Raw genomic sequence first — 15,051 nt, forward strand, 5'->3', positions numbered from 1 at the left:
TGTCCCAACAAATTTGCCACTTTTACAGTAAATGTGTCACAATGAATTTGCCAATTTTACTGTAACAGTAAAAGGGTCACAAATTTGTCACTTTTGTAGTGAATGTGTCACAAATTTGTCACTTTTGTAGTGAATGTGTCACAAATTTGTCACTTTCGTAGTGAATGTGACGCAAATTGTCACATTTACAATAAATGTGTCGCAAATTTGTCAGTGAATTACGGTACTGGAGTGATATGTGAGGACCACGTACCTGTAACACGCTACAGTACTCGTGTTAATTGATGACCATGCACAATATGGTACTCATGAACATGGTACCAGTAGTAAGTGTGGTACCTGTAAGATGCTACAGTACTAGTACTAAGTAAGGACCATGTACCTGTAGGGTGCTTCCAGAAGCAGACGTGAAAACAGCGTAACTGCCTCCATCCTGGATGTCTGCGTTGTTGAGGGACCATTTGATCTCGGGAGCTGGGTTACTGGTGAAGCTGCACGTTAGATTGACAGGGTTGCCCACCCATGTGGCCGCAACGCTCGGAGTCGACTCATCCACCTTCGGCTTGACTGCAGGGGGAGAGAAGGTTTTATTTATTATGTTTACCTTTGCAGAAGGAAATCATATTGTTTTTACTCAGTTTCTTCCTCTTCTTCTCCAAACAGTGACCTCTGACCTGACCAATGACATGATTTGTTGACGACTGTCACCATAGTGACTGGTGTTGGGTTACATAATGTTGCAATTTCATGGTCTGCTCTGCTCCTGTCACCATGTACTAGTAGTACATGTATGTGAATGTGTTTGAGTAAGAATTTATAATAAATAAATAAATAAAGAATTTTAATTCTAAAACAGAGCAGACCATGTCCGAAGGTAAACATTATGCATTTGCTTTGCAAATGTTACTTCTCTAGTTATGTTTACCTTTGCAGAAGCAAAACATATTGTTTCTGCTTATCAAGAAAGTTCATCAGTGTTGGTAGTAATCATAGTAAAACATTGAATTTTATTCCAAGATACAATTACACAGATCAAATTTTCAGCGACCACTGTTTCTTCTTCCTCCTCTTCTTCTCCAAACACATAAGGTCAATGACCTAAACCAGACGTCCGTCACCATGGTAACTGGTGTTGGGTTACATCATGTTGCAATTTTATAGCAGGAGGGATTTACACCCATTTGAACCATATATATATGAATGTGTTTGAGGAAGAATTAACAGAACAGACCATATGCACAGGTAAACATTATGCATTTGCCTTGCAAGTGTTACCTTTCTAGTTTATTTGTCATTTATTCATTCAATTTGGCTGAAGACACAGCCAAGGCTGCCTAACTAGCATAACGTGTGTGGGACGTGGCTCTTCTGAAACACGGGGCCTCAGACAAATCAGGCAGCATGTGATGATGCTGCCGTTAAAAAATAGCCGACCAATGATCTGAGCTTTGAAATTTCAAACTGTTATGCTATAATCATCTCTGCCAACAAAATGTAGATTACTGCCCTTTTTGTATAAAAGAGTGTCTAAGAATGATACCATGAATTGGAGAAATTGCTCCTATTTATTGGTGATTGGTGCTAAGCAATAGCAGTTCATGTTAATATCAGACAGATTTCCTTTTCCACAGTATTTCTGTATTGCCACCCTGAAACTGCATCTGCCTTTAACATAAGGGAAAAAAAGTGTGGCAGTCGTCTGAACCTGAGTGCAGACTCCCGTCTAATCAGGCCAGATTATGAAGAACAATAACTCCACTCTTATCCTAATTTGATCAGAAACCGGGCAGAAAATTGATTCAATGATCCTTAATTGAAATCCTGGGACGGCAAAAACTATATAAAGCCTGCTATCTGTTACATGTGAGTCAGTCTCATGCATAATCACCAGCCATGAGTCAGGATATCACCGGTCAGACGGGCAGTTATGGCAAAAACATGTCAGCATTTAGGGCTGGAAATACTGGGTGCATGTGCACCTTAGTGCACTCAAATTTGGAGCTGTGCACCGAGTTTTTTCCTGTGAGTGCACCAGTGCACCCAAAATGTTTGTAGGTATATGTATGTCAAGATGTATAGTTGTATACATGCAGCATACTTTTAACATCTAAGTGTCAGAAAATAATAGAATCATTCATGATCCTTCATGATCCTTCATAAGACTTTCATAAGAATGTGTTAGAGTATCTCTAACACATTCAGTTATTACTTTTGCCCAGTCCTCGGTAAATATGTGTGATTGTGAATAAAAGAAAGAACTAAAATGCACTCACATTGTACATCCAAGGTGTTTTCTACTGGGTATTGTATGGTTACTATCTTGCATTTATTGATTTTGTTGTTAGTTTTATGTGTGAGGAGAGAGACTAGTATTACTTTTGCCCCATCGTCAGAAAATATGTGTGAATAAAATACAACGAAGAAACAAAATCCACTCACATTGTACGTCCAAGTTGAGTGTTTTCTGGTCGGTGCCTCCGAGGTTTGTGGCTATACAGGTGAAGCTGCCCCTGTCGCTGTAGGTGACCTGTCTGATGGTGAGGATGGTTTCTCCTGTGCTGGGATCTGTGCTCACTGTGAACCGAGGGTCCTGCAAGGGGGAAATGTTAACGTCAGTATGAGAAAAGTGATCTTTATCCAGTTTTAGACGTGACTGATGGTGAGGATGGTTTCTCCTGTGCTGGGATCTGTGCTCACTGTGAACCGAGGGTCCTGCAGAGGGGAAATGTTAACGTTAGTATGAGAAAAGTGATCTTTATCCAGTTTTAGACGTGACTGATGGTGAGGATGGTTTCTCCTGTGTTTGGATCTGTGCTCACTGTGAACCGAGGGTTCTGCAGAGGTGAAAATGTTTAACGTCAGTATGAGAAAAATTATTATGTTTACCGAAGGAAAACATATTGTTTTTGCTCAGTTTCCTCTTCTTCTTCTCCAAACACTAAACTCTGACCTGGCCAATGACCTGATTTGTTGACGTCTGTCACCATGGTAACTGGTGTTGGGTTACATAATGTTGCAATCTTATAGTAGGAAGGATGTATACTCCTGTCTGACCATATGTATGAATGTATCTGAGTAAGAATTAACAGAGCAGACCATATGCGAAGGTAAACAATATGCATTTGCTTTGCAAATATTACCTTTCTAGTCTTTATCTAGTTTTAGCTCAAACACGAGCTACCGTTCCACCCAGTGCCACTGACAAAAGGTTGTGGATGCTACCTGAAAAGCTGACGGTTTCTAAAATCATATCCAGTTTTCTTTTTTTTTTTTTCAAACTGCTTCACTGGTCGTGACAGAGAAGACAGATGGTACATGTATGTACAGTACATACAGGTGCATTGTACTGGGCTCAACATCCTATCCTACAAGGACTGTAACACTTTCCGGTAGCATGCATGTTGGGTAAGCGACAGCCAGGATTCGAACTCACAACCTCTTGGTCCCGAGGCAGGGTCGCTAACCACTGCACACGTTCAGGTTGTAATGACGTTAGGATTTCTTCAGGTATTCTGGATAGATTTGAAAAGCATTTATAATGGTGATTACCATTTGTTCCAGATAGATCTAAAAGAGAAGGAAAATGATCCTGAAATGTAACTGTTCAGACACGACTTTTAGAAGTCTCCAAAATCAGCCTTTGGTGACTTTGGCAGAAGATAGGTCTGTCTGGCTTAGAGTGACGAGTATGTGACATACTTTTGTTTTGATGCATCAGATTTTATCTGACTACTGTCCATTTTCTGTTGCTTGACTAAATGTAATCATGTCTTGTCCTGTGTACATGTATGCTAGGCTCCGTTGGAAAGCAGCTTCTACAAGCTGAATTGGCTACCCAGTCATTTTATGAAGAAATAAATAAATAAATGACCCTTCATCGATATGTTTTCTGCTCCTGCAGCCAAGTTCTACTTGTACAGAATCAAGATTCAATATGGATTTATTGGTTCTTCGCAGTTAAAAACAACTGAATTGTAAACCAAGTTACAAAACATTGGTATATTAAAACTACAGGTTTGCAATCAATATAGGCGTACGATTAACAAACCAATAAAGATACATGTTTCATACATTACAAATTTCCCGGACAACATTTGATACAGAACACTGCACTACATTTAAAAAGACAACAGTCACGGGTTCAGTCCATAGTTATTGAGGAGCTGGACCATAAACGGTATAGGCGAGTTCTTATATCTATTCGTTCTTGCTCTCGCTGTTTCTAGTACTACGGCCAGTTATTTGTGATCTCTGTGCAGGTAGCCAGTCTCTGTACTCTGACCTCACAAGTGTCCTAGCAAACTTCACACACAACTGTTCTCTCGGCAAGTGATGACACGAAGCTTACCGATCCGTCCACCATGTCCCCGCCTCCCTTTCTCCACTGCAGCATGGGTGTGGGGTCTCCTGTTGCCGAGCAACGAAGGTCAACAGACTGACCCTCGGGGGTGCTGGTGTCCTGGGGGTCACTGATGCTGGGGGGGACTGTAGGGGCAACAACAACAGTTACAGGGGTGCTGGTGTCCTGGGGGTCACTGATGCTGGGGGGACTGTAGGGACAACAACAACAGTTACAGGGGTGCTGGTGTCCTGGGGGTCACTGATGCTGGGGGGGACTGTAGGGGCAACAACAACAGTTACAGGGGTGCTGGTGTCCTGGGGGTCACTGATGCTGGGGGGGACTGTAGGGACAACAACAATGGTTTCTAACGTTCTAGTCTAAGAACTGGAGAAGACCCAGAGAGATGGAGGCAGACGGTTCGACACTCCACCATACAGTACCTCCACAACCCTGAGTTAAGTTGTTAAGGGACCAAGGTAGCAAGAAAGTCTAACACATATGGATTCATATGGATGTTACCAAATGGTCCTTTAAGCCATCACAAGTTAGCGAACGATCTAATCAAGCTAACAAACACGTTAGCGGCAGCCTGGTCCTGCCCTGCTCCGTTGGAGGCCTGACAGATGTACCTCCCTCCCTCCCTCCGTCCCTCCCCCTCTTCCTTCCTTCCTTCATTCATTCATAAACATGTTTAGTGTGAATGTCCTACCGTATACGAACACGTTAGCGGCTGCCTGGTCCTGCCCTGCTCCGTTGGAGGCCTGACAGATGTACCTTCCCTCGTCTGCCTTAGTCAGAGCCTTGATGGTCATCGTCATCTTATCCACAACTCCATTCTGCTGGGAGAACACAAACCTGCGACGGTACACATCTTTATTCAGATTTGTTTGAAGGAGATTGGGTAAAAAGCAAATATGCATATGAAAGCCTGCTCAAGAGCATACAGTGGTGCCGTAAACATTAGTGCTTTCCACTTGAGTGCGGCACCACCATGTCTTGTACCTTTTTCTATGTGAACGAATAAAAAAAAAAGAAAGAGCATACATGGATACCAGAGCAATATATTTGAATTGCACATAGCAATACATAGAAGATGCAAGATGAATGAGGAAAATGAAGAAAAAGAGGCAATCTATGTCACGTAAGAAATTAATGTCTTAGCATGAAAGTTCATCTGAGCTACAGAATGAAAATTAAACTATTCTCCAACTAAAAAAAAAGGGAACTCCAGAAAATTCCGGTGGGTCAATTTCTCAAGTTCAGTTTCATTTTGGACGTCTTGTGCAGTGAGGCTGAATCATTCAACATTGAGGGATAAAGTTGAGAAGTATCAGTGTGAATAATGTCACGTGTCTGTAACCGTAACTCTCGCGAGGAATTGTTTTGAAGCGATTGGACATGAATTATCGTGATGAAGGTGACAGTCGTTGTTGAAAATTTGATCTCTGTGTAACCCTGGTGCTGGAATCAAATTCAACATTTTACAAAACATTTTACTATGATTATTACCAACACAGATGTACTTTGTTTAAAATTAAAACTTTTCCAACACAAAAAATTCTCTCACCTAGAGCTTTCGACCAGTCACTCTGGTCTTCCTCAGTAGACTGACCCAGTGAGGCTTGTCACATGTCTACTGAGGAAGACCAGAGTGACTGGTCGAAAGCTCTAGGTGAGAGAACTTTTTGTGTTGGACCAAAAGTTTTAACTTTAAACATGTAACTACCAACACAGATGAACTTTCATGACAATTTGAGAATGAACAGAACGTGAACTTGCCTGTCAGCGGTGAGTTCGTTGGCGGGGTCGGTGGAGTCTCGGAACCAGGCGTAGGTCGGGTCAGGGTCACCCGTCGCCTGACACAGCAAGGTCACGTCCTGCCCGACCGTACCATTGGAGCTGGAGGGGCGGGTAACCAGGGTGGGAGGGACTGGGGGAGAGAAAAACGCGGTTAGTAACTTAAAATAGCCTATCCTAAACAACACTCCAACAACATAAACCTTTGAGTAATATATTAGACTTTAGGGACAAAAGTGTTGACAGGCTTTTAGCTAGGGGAGTGTCTGAGTGTCTTTTGGACTCCCTGTACTGAAAATAAGAAATTGGACTCCTCCTTTTTGGTAGGAGACGCCCTCTTTTTCCACTCCCAACCCCTGCCATGTACACATGCCTCCCTTCTGCCTTACTATAGGAACAAAAATAATGATATTCTAACGATGGAAAAAAAAACTTGGGTGCAGCATATATTCCTGCGCATAGCGTACAATAAAAAAAATTGGACACCCAACAAAAAATCCTAGGTAAAAGCCTGAACTGATCTGGCACAAAACCACTCAGCATCACCATCACCGAGAGGAGGATGAGGTACATGTATGCTGGACATGTCCTCAGGATGACCTCAGACCCCCATGCCAAGACATCTATGTTCTGGAAACCAGAGGGCAAGCGGAAAAGTGGGAGACCCAAACTAACATGGCGACGTACCCTCCAAAAAGATCTGGAAAGCAAGGGGGGTATCACTGAAGGATGCCGAGTCTCTCGCCAAAGACAGAGCAGAGTGGAGAAGACTTGCTGCCCAATGTGCCTTGCACGGGAGGAACTAACTAAAGTCTAAGTAGGTAAAAGCCTGAGCGGTGACATACCTTGCACGTCCAGTAGGATCTGCAGCTCGTCGTACTGCCCGTTGGTGGTCTGACTGGCCTCGCAGGTGTAGGTGTCCTCATCATCAAGCGTCACGTTGGCGATGTGTAGGGTGTTGGTGTCGGGGTTCTTCTGGAACCGACCTGGGGAAACGACAGCAATGAAAGGAAAGTTGATCGCAAGTTCCTGCCCATAGGCTACTTGCAAGTACATGTAACATAAAATTAAGGATGGACAACAGGATGGGTAACAATATAGCATGTGACTACTCTAACTACTAATCACTAGATTCTAACTCATTGGGTTTGAATTCTTTTTCTAAGGTTAGACAAATGATCCCACTTTTTCTATAATGTGGGTTTTGTGATGTTAAGAGGAGAGAAGTTTTCTTTTAGTCTGTTGGCCTCTAGACACAGGTCCTTTCTTTTTATCAGCAGTGTTAGAAATACCCATTTTGCAGTCTGCATTTTTCTTCTGTAATATTGAAAATGCAGCCAGCAGATGGGTATTTCTAACACTGACCAGGCAACACAAATGTTAATCATCTTGTCAAAACAATTCCTGTTTGTTCTTCACCAGACACAGTGTAGCTCTGAATAAGGGAACTGATGGTCTCAGCAGTTTCAACAATGAAAATTAAATATAGACCAAGTACTGCTACTCTGCATAAACCATCAATTACACTATTGTTATGGATAGTACACGACTATGCAGAATTGGAACACTGATCAGAGATATAGCTACTCTATAATACTGTATACCCTTCCAAAGAAACAATCAGAATTCTTACAGTTTGGTTTCACAAATTCCCAACAAGTTAATTTAATTACATATCAATTTTCCTAGGAAAAGTGACAAAAATGTTATGAAAAATTCAAGACATGGCCAACGATGAAAACTATTCATGAGCAACAAGTTCTGATGTAAGAATTACATTTTGCTATTTTCCAACCTACTAAGCATTTCACCCTAAAACCTTAGTTACTCTATGCCACATGCTTTTCTAAATTTACTTGTCTAAACTGTTAGCAGTTTGTTTACACTGTCTGATGGCATCACATGAATGACCGACTTTCAAACGACAACAGCCCCCTCAAATTCTTGTTTCAGTGTTTACACATCCCTGAGAAACCACAACTGAGGCCTAGGGAAAAATGTTGTGTTTCCTGTTCACCGACCAATTCTAGAAAAAACTTCAGACTCTAGCCTTTATGGGGGAGGCTCAAGCTTTACTAGTGCCATGATCTGACACCCGAGTGATGGAATATTGTTCAATCGTTTTTCTAACATTGACATTGAAAATACATGTGTCCTCATGCAAGTTTTACTTTGTTAAACTGGATTGTACGAGTTCAATAACTATGGATTGGCAAAGAAAACGGATAATCCCAATTTTTTTCAGGACTGAAACAGGAAACACAACATTTGTTATCCTAGGCCTAACTGGCTGACAGAGAAACCCCTGACATGTACAGGCCACTCAGGTCACATATACAACACCAGGCTGGTCTTACCTACAGCACAGGCCATAAAATACCTACAACATCTACAAGACAAGGTACAGAGACAAGAAGGACAAAACCTGGCTGCTGCTTTTAACATTTCAAAATTAGAATTTTTTTCCTATTGTCCCAGCACTGTCCCAAAAATAAATGTCAATTGTCCAGAAATAAGGATGAACTGTCCGAACCTGTTTTGAAGTGAAGTTGAAGTCAGCTTTATTATGCTTACGTTCTGACTTCCATGCGCACTATAATTGCAGAGTAAACGGGAAAATTTGGGGAGCTTTTTCCGGAGCCAAACAAATGAAGGGCTGATATTCTGATGTTGATTATTTTTCTATTGTCCCAAAAATGTCCCAAATTGCATTTTTAGTTGTCCCAGCTTAAATTTTAGTGGTCACTGGCCGTATCGAGACACCGTTAATTTCGAGCCCTGAATATGGTAGTAAAAGTGAACAAAACCCACTTCCCCCATAACAACATGCCGGTTCCTTTAGTTACAACCAGCAGCCCCCACAATGACCTTTTGTTCTGTGCTTGTCTTCCCAAGCTAAGTGTGTTTCACTGCAGAATGCCACGCATGCTTCCAAGGTCTCCGTGGCTGTTCATGACTCCATGCCTGTTGTTACCACTGGCTTTTACGTCTTCATCACAACAAACTCTGACAAACTCTCCTGGAAACATGCCCTCATTGTGCCAGTCTCTAGAAGAACTCACTCCACCAGTACATACTGCAAATTTGTTACAACCCAGGCTATTACTTATGTTAGGGCCTAAGAAAAGAAATGTTGCGTTTCCTGTTTCAGTCCTGAAAAAAATAGGGTCGGTACGTAAGGATTATCTTCTTTTTTCATTTTTTTTTTTGACATCACTGATATCTATATAGGGGTCCAACTTATACAATACAGTTTAACTTGTAAAACTTGCATGAGGACACTTTTATTTTCAATGCCAATGTTAGAAAACCAATTTTACCAGTACAACATTTTATCACTCAGGCATCTGATTATGGAGCCAGAAAAGGTTGATCAGCTCCAAAAATTGATATTGATCCAGCAGGGGTCCAGCCTCAAAAAAAGTCTAGGGTCGGCAGGTTTTTTTAGGGTCGGTCAGGAAACAGGAAACAACATTTTTTTTCCAAGGCCTAGCACATGAAAAAACGTACCTCCGTTTGCGATGAAGTCTCCGTTCCTGTACCAGTTGACCTCCGGCACAGGTTCCCCGGCTGCCTGGCACACCAGGCTCGCCGCCTGTCCAACCGTCGCTGTCTGGGTGGGCTGCGGGTCGACGAACGAGATCGCCTCTGGAAAATATATAATAATGGTTTATTTACTTCATAAGCACAGACTCCACTTTGCAGCCATTGCTGAAATACATGGACTGTTCACAATATTTCTAACTACTACATCATAACAGCATAAGAAAGAAAAATATTAAGATTAAAATAGTGGGTTGGTGTCGAAATAGGTTTAAAACATTGCATAAATCTACATTCGTTGATAAAATTTGCGTAAGTACTAGAGTAGGCTACCTTCTCTGGCCGGCTACCTTCTCTGGCCAATTAATACCCTTTTTAGGCCGATTTCTACGATTTATTCACCCCGCAAAAGTCTGGTGGAGACTAGGCTCCAATAGTGTGAGATTGGTAACACAGTATCAATTTGGCCAAGCAGTATCCAATTAATTCACTTGGGATGGCAAGTCTCCCCCAGTGCCCCAAGAATCTGCCGGGAGATTACTTTTTCCTCTGCATCAATTTCTCAGAGTCTATGAGACAAATGCACTTTCAGTGCAAATTCAAACCATGCCGTATACAACTTCTTATTAAGACATGAATCATCTAACGTCGAGTGTAACAAGTCGTTCGGTGCAATACAGCTAACTGCCACCGTGCCATGTGCCTGTAAAGCTGGTGTGTTACAGATACAGATAACGTTGAAAAAGAACATTTATTCTATCAACCTTGTCACCTAAGAACGGCCCATAAACTACTGAATATAGTGAGTACAATGTGCCTAAGACCAGACTAAGGTTTGATCCACTCACACCAGGAAAGACCCATATTCTTTTCGGTAAGTGTGGTGGGACCTTTAACATACTCGAGAAAAGATATTCCTAACCAAAACTAGATACTAAGACTCCTGGGTGCGTTAAGTGTCTCATCATCATCATCAATCATCCTCCGAAGAGGTGGAGCATACAAAGTTAGATCTCCAGAACTTTCTGTCCTTCATCGCAGAGATAAGTTCCAGGCCCTGCAAGCCTGTTCCAGTTTCTATAAGTCTCTTAAGTGTTACGTTTGGCCGTCCAACTCTTCTTTTTGTGTCAGGGTTCCAGAGTAGAAGCCTACTGGCTGGTTCTTCACTTCGTACAACATGACCGGCCAAGCTTAGTCGTCGACATTTTACTACTGTAGTTACATTTGGTAACGACAGTAAAAAAAATGTTAAGTGTCTAAGGACACAATACAGGGCCCTGCCAAAGAACCTAAGAATATCAACCTACCGAATATGATGAGTTTGATGGTAGCCTCCAGATCCTGTGTGGATCCGTCTTCGCTTGTCGCCGTAGCTCGGCAGTAATAAATGCCAGCGTTGTCCTTCTGGATGTTAATGAACTTCAGCCGAATGGAGTTCCCTCTCGCCTGCACATGCAGGTCCTGTGGGGGTAAGATGTGTAATTACTACAAGTGAACAGTAATTACTACTATTTACTGCTATTGCAGTAATAAATGCCAGCGTTGTCTTTCTGGATGTTAATGAACTTCAGCCGAATGGAGTTCCCTCTCACCTGCACATGCAGGTCCTGTGGGGGTAAAGATGTGTAATTACTACCAGTGAACAGTAATATAATTACTACTAATTACTGCTCTTGCAGTAATAAATGCCAGCGTTGTCCTTCTGGATGTTACTGAACTTCAGCCGAATGGAGTTTCCTCTCACCTGCACATGCAGGTCCTGTGGGGGTAAAGATATGTAATTACTACCAGTGAACAGTAAATACTACTATTTACTGCTATTGCAGTAACAGGGGTTAAAATACTTTTTTTTTCCAGGTTGCCCGGGCGGCAACCTGGGTCAAAAGCCAGGTTGCCCCATCAGGATTTCAGGTTGCCCCATTTCAAAGGAACTGGATTCTTCAAATCTGCTACCCAATATCCATTATCCTTTCTTTTTATCAATTAATAGGTTTGTTTATCAAGTAGCAAACACAACAGCTGTCAAACATCATCGTTTATTCAAAAATGCTACCTTCACATCTCCGACTCTGAGCCGGAAGAACTGCTGGTTTCATCATCTGCCTCGTCCTGCCTGGGCCTTCTTCCATTAACACCCAGAGCTCTCTCAATATGACCAATCCACCTTGTACTTAGGGATGCGGACCTTAACCCACGTTCAGGTTCTGGACTCATAACCAGAGGTTTAGGTTCAGGTCCGTACCTTATGATTCCGGACCTAAACCCATGGCAATGCAGTTACACCAGCATAACTCGAGCAACTTGGCTAAATTAAGATGAAAACTCTTTAATAAATACTTCTATCAAAGAGTCAAAGACAGAAAGATTGAAGTAAACTCAAACTTGTCTTGTGTTATTCACTGGTAAGTTCTGACACAGCTGTGCAACTACTGAGTACTGTTAGCACCCTTAATTTTGAAAAAAATTGGGCATAGGTTCCCCGGATGACCCCTAACCGGGGGCCAACGGTGCTTCCACAAGTTCAACAAGTGAAAAATACATGATACAAAATGTACATGTATTTACTACCTGGAACTTGGAGCAAGTAGGTGTTACCAACATCTTAATAAACTAAACCAAATATAACTAAGCTAGTAGTAGTAACCCTATCATATCCCAAACAAAATCACATATTGACACAGCTGAACAAATAAAATTGTGATTATGTCTATGAGACTCCTACTCAAAAACTGGTAGGCATGATCATATTAAATCTCTAATGTCTAATATATGTCTAATATATGTCTAATATATGTCTAATATACTTAATATATGTCAATTCCTTCACAGCATCCAACCGCACATTCTAAGAAACAACTATTATATTCTGAAGCTAGAAACCAATAAATTTGAAAAATTTCACAGTAATGTTTGAAAATTAACCTTCTAAAAATATGAGTGAATTTTTTTTTCTGTTGTTGCCGAAAAATAATTTCATGCGTTTAAAGCATCGTTTTTATAGCACATTGCAATGTCCTGTACGTTTGGATGCTAACTTGACCTTTGACCACTTTTGTTGTCAACATGTGTCGGCCATGTTGGCCATTATTTCTCAGTCTTTCGAGCTGGTTTTTTGGACAAATTTCAACCGTTTTAAACATTTCACGGCCTCAAAAACTCATAAAACGGGGAAACTAAGGTATAGTTGTTATTTTCATGCGTGACATTTCTTCTGGGGATGGATTATTTTTCCGCGGAACCGCCGAAAACTTCACGCGCACAGCCGGCAGGATAGCGGCTCGATCCACGCCGCTCGGCCGAAGAAAATTCGAATGACGAACATATTTATCGGGGAAATATTGGAATTAAATCCCTACGCGCACGTGCTCAGGGAGGCGAAACGCCAAATTATCAACACCCGCTGTTATTTGAGTAGAGGGACTGCTCACGTGCAGGCCGAGGCGGGATGTTATCAGGCGGGACCGCGGCACTGTTTATTTCAGAAGCCGCTGGCCGTAAACCCAGCCGCTGTAAAAATAACTTGCGCTCCGGGCAACCTGGCTTTCCGAATAAGTCTCGCACAGAAAAAATTACTTGCGCGGCGAGACTGCGAGACCGGGTATTTTAACCCCTGAGTAATAAATGCCGGTGTTGTCCTTCTGGATGTTACTGAACTTCAGCCGAATGGAGTTTCCTCTCGCCTGCACATGCAGGTCCTGTGGGGGTAAAGATGTGTAATTACTACCAGTGAACAGTAATTACTACTATTTACTGCTATTGCAGTAATAAATGCCAGCGTTGTCTTTCTGGATGTTAATGAACTTCAGCCGAATGGAGTTTCCTCTCGCCTGCACATGCAGGTCCTGTATGTGGGGGTAAGATGTGTAATTACTACCAGTGAACAGTAATTACTACTATTTACTGCTATTGCAGTAATAAATGCCAGCGTTGTCTTTCTGGATGTTAATGAACTTCAGCCGAATGGAGTTCCCTCTCACCTGCACATGCAGGTCCTGTGGGGGTAAAGATGTGTAATTACTACCAGTGAACAGTAAATACTACTATTTACTGCTATTGCAGTAATAAATGCCGGCTTTGTCTTTCTGGATGTTAATGAACTTCAGCCGAATGGAGTTTCCTCTCACCTGCACATGCAGGTCCTGTGGGGGTAAGACAGGCAACTATAGGTTAGAATTTGTGCAAGGTTTAAATGCTGAAAGAACAATAACAAAAACACATTTTTGTTCCGTCTCCCTTTTTTTACTACTCCAGCAGGAGTTTAAGATGTACCGAATCTGTGGAAGGAATTGACATTACAGGTTACTATCATCTCTTCAAGATGTCAACCAGACTAAGGTTTGAACCACTCCCACCAGGAAGGTCCTCTGGTCTTTTGGGTAAGTGCTGTGGGTTCTTAAACGTGCTCAAGGTGAGGCTCTCCAAGAACACAGGGCCTCTGGCTTTATGTCCTATAACAGAAGACGTCCCTAACCAAAGCTAGGTACTCATTTTCATCTGAGTAGGAGTTATCACTAACACAGAAAGGTAAGAGAAAAATCTATTTCTATCCATTGCTGCACTGACCTGACTGGTACCGTCTGTGATCTGGCACAAAATAGACATTTTTCTTTTGTCAGGCTTTATCTTTACTACAAGGAGTTAACACTATAATAGGAATGTTCAGGTTAGGCCTAGGAAAATAAATGTTGTGTTTCCTGTTTCCCGACCGACCCTAAAAAAAACCGCCGACCCTAGCCTTATTTTTGTGTGGACCCCTGCATATTGCTGAACCAAAACATTTTGCACGACGCTACCGAGAGAATCGCTGTCATTGGTGGAACATCGGGCGCCCCGCTAGCGTTTTGAAGTCGTGTAAACAACGCTAATAATTTGTCTGATTTGTTTGTAAAACAAAGCCATCGACTCCGAAGATAAGTTTAAAAGCCGATACATTTACGAACTAATCGTAGAAAATTCCCTACCGTACTGCACCATCAGCATGCGGCGGCCGCAAAAATTCGGCAACGCGAAAGAAAAATGTCTGGTCCATGATAGCAGTATTTCTCATAAAAATAATGTATATGATTTATTTTTCCCCCTTTGTCGGTCTTTTAGTCCCAAAACGTCTAAAAAAGTGGAAATTTGCCCATAAAACCGGACGAGGAAAGGTAGCTATCGACGTAAACAAAAAAAATTTATAAGCACATGGCGAAAATCAGCAAAATCGGCAACGGGACAGAAAAATGCCTGGTCGGACATTTATCGATATTTACCATGAAAATGTCGTCTGTGGTGTATTTTTCCTCTGATGTGAGTTTTTAGGTCGCAAAACCTCTAAAAAAGCAGAAATTTGCCCACGAAAACGGACTGGCAAGGCATGGGGGAGGGCG

At 42.0% G+C, this 15,051-nt stretch overlaps 1 protein-coding gene across 2 annotated transcripts in view; it reads right to left on the bottom strand.

The window, feature by feature from the left end:
- Positions 1-334: 334 nt before the first annotated feature.
- The window catches only part of LOC109484054 (neural cell adhesion molecule 2-like), a 40,663-nt gene continuing 25,946 nt past the window's right edge, over positions 335-15,051 (bottom strand). Inside the window, exons 4-11 of one of the 2 annotated variants that reach the window (XM_019787248.1) lie at positions 10,990-11,143; positions 9,650-9,787; positions 6,985-7,125; positions 6,122-6,272; positions 5,052-5,197; positions 4,349-4,485; positions 2,440-2,590; positions 335-567 (exon numbers count right to left, since the gene is read on the bottom strand). In XM_019787248.1, coding sequence (XP_019642807.1) covers positions 350-567; positions 2,440-2,590; positions 4,349-4,485; positions 5,052-5,197; positions 6,122-6,272; positions 6,985-7,125; positions 9,650-9,787; positions 10,990-11,143 — 1,236 coding nt within the window. In that variant the 3' untranslated portion in view covers positions 335-349. The other variant, XM_019787249.1, reaches the window with a different exon arrangement.

The sequence above is a fragment of the Branchiostoma belcheri genome, unplaced genomic scaffold (assembly GCF_001625305.1).
Source record: "Branchiostoma belcheri isolate BF01 breed outbred unplaced genomic scaffold, Haploidv18h27 scaffold68, whole genome shotgun sequence".
NCBI lineage: Eukaryota > Metazoa > Chordata > Leptocardii > Amphioxiformes > Branchiostomatidae > Branchiostoma > Branchiostoma belcheri.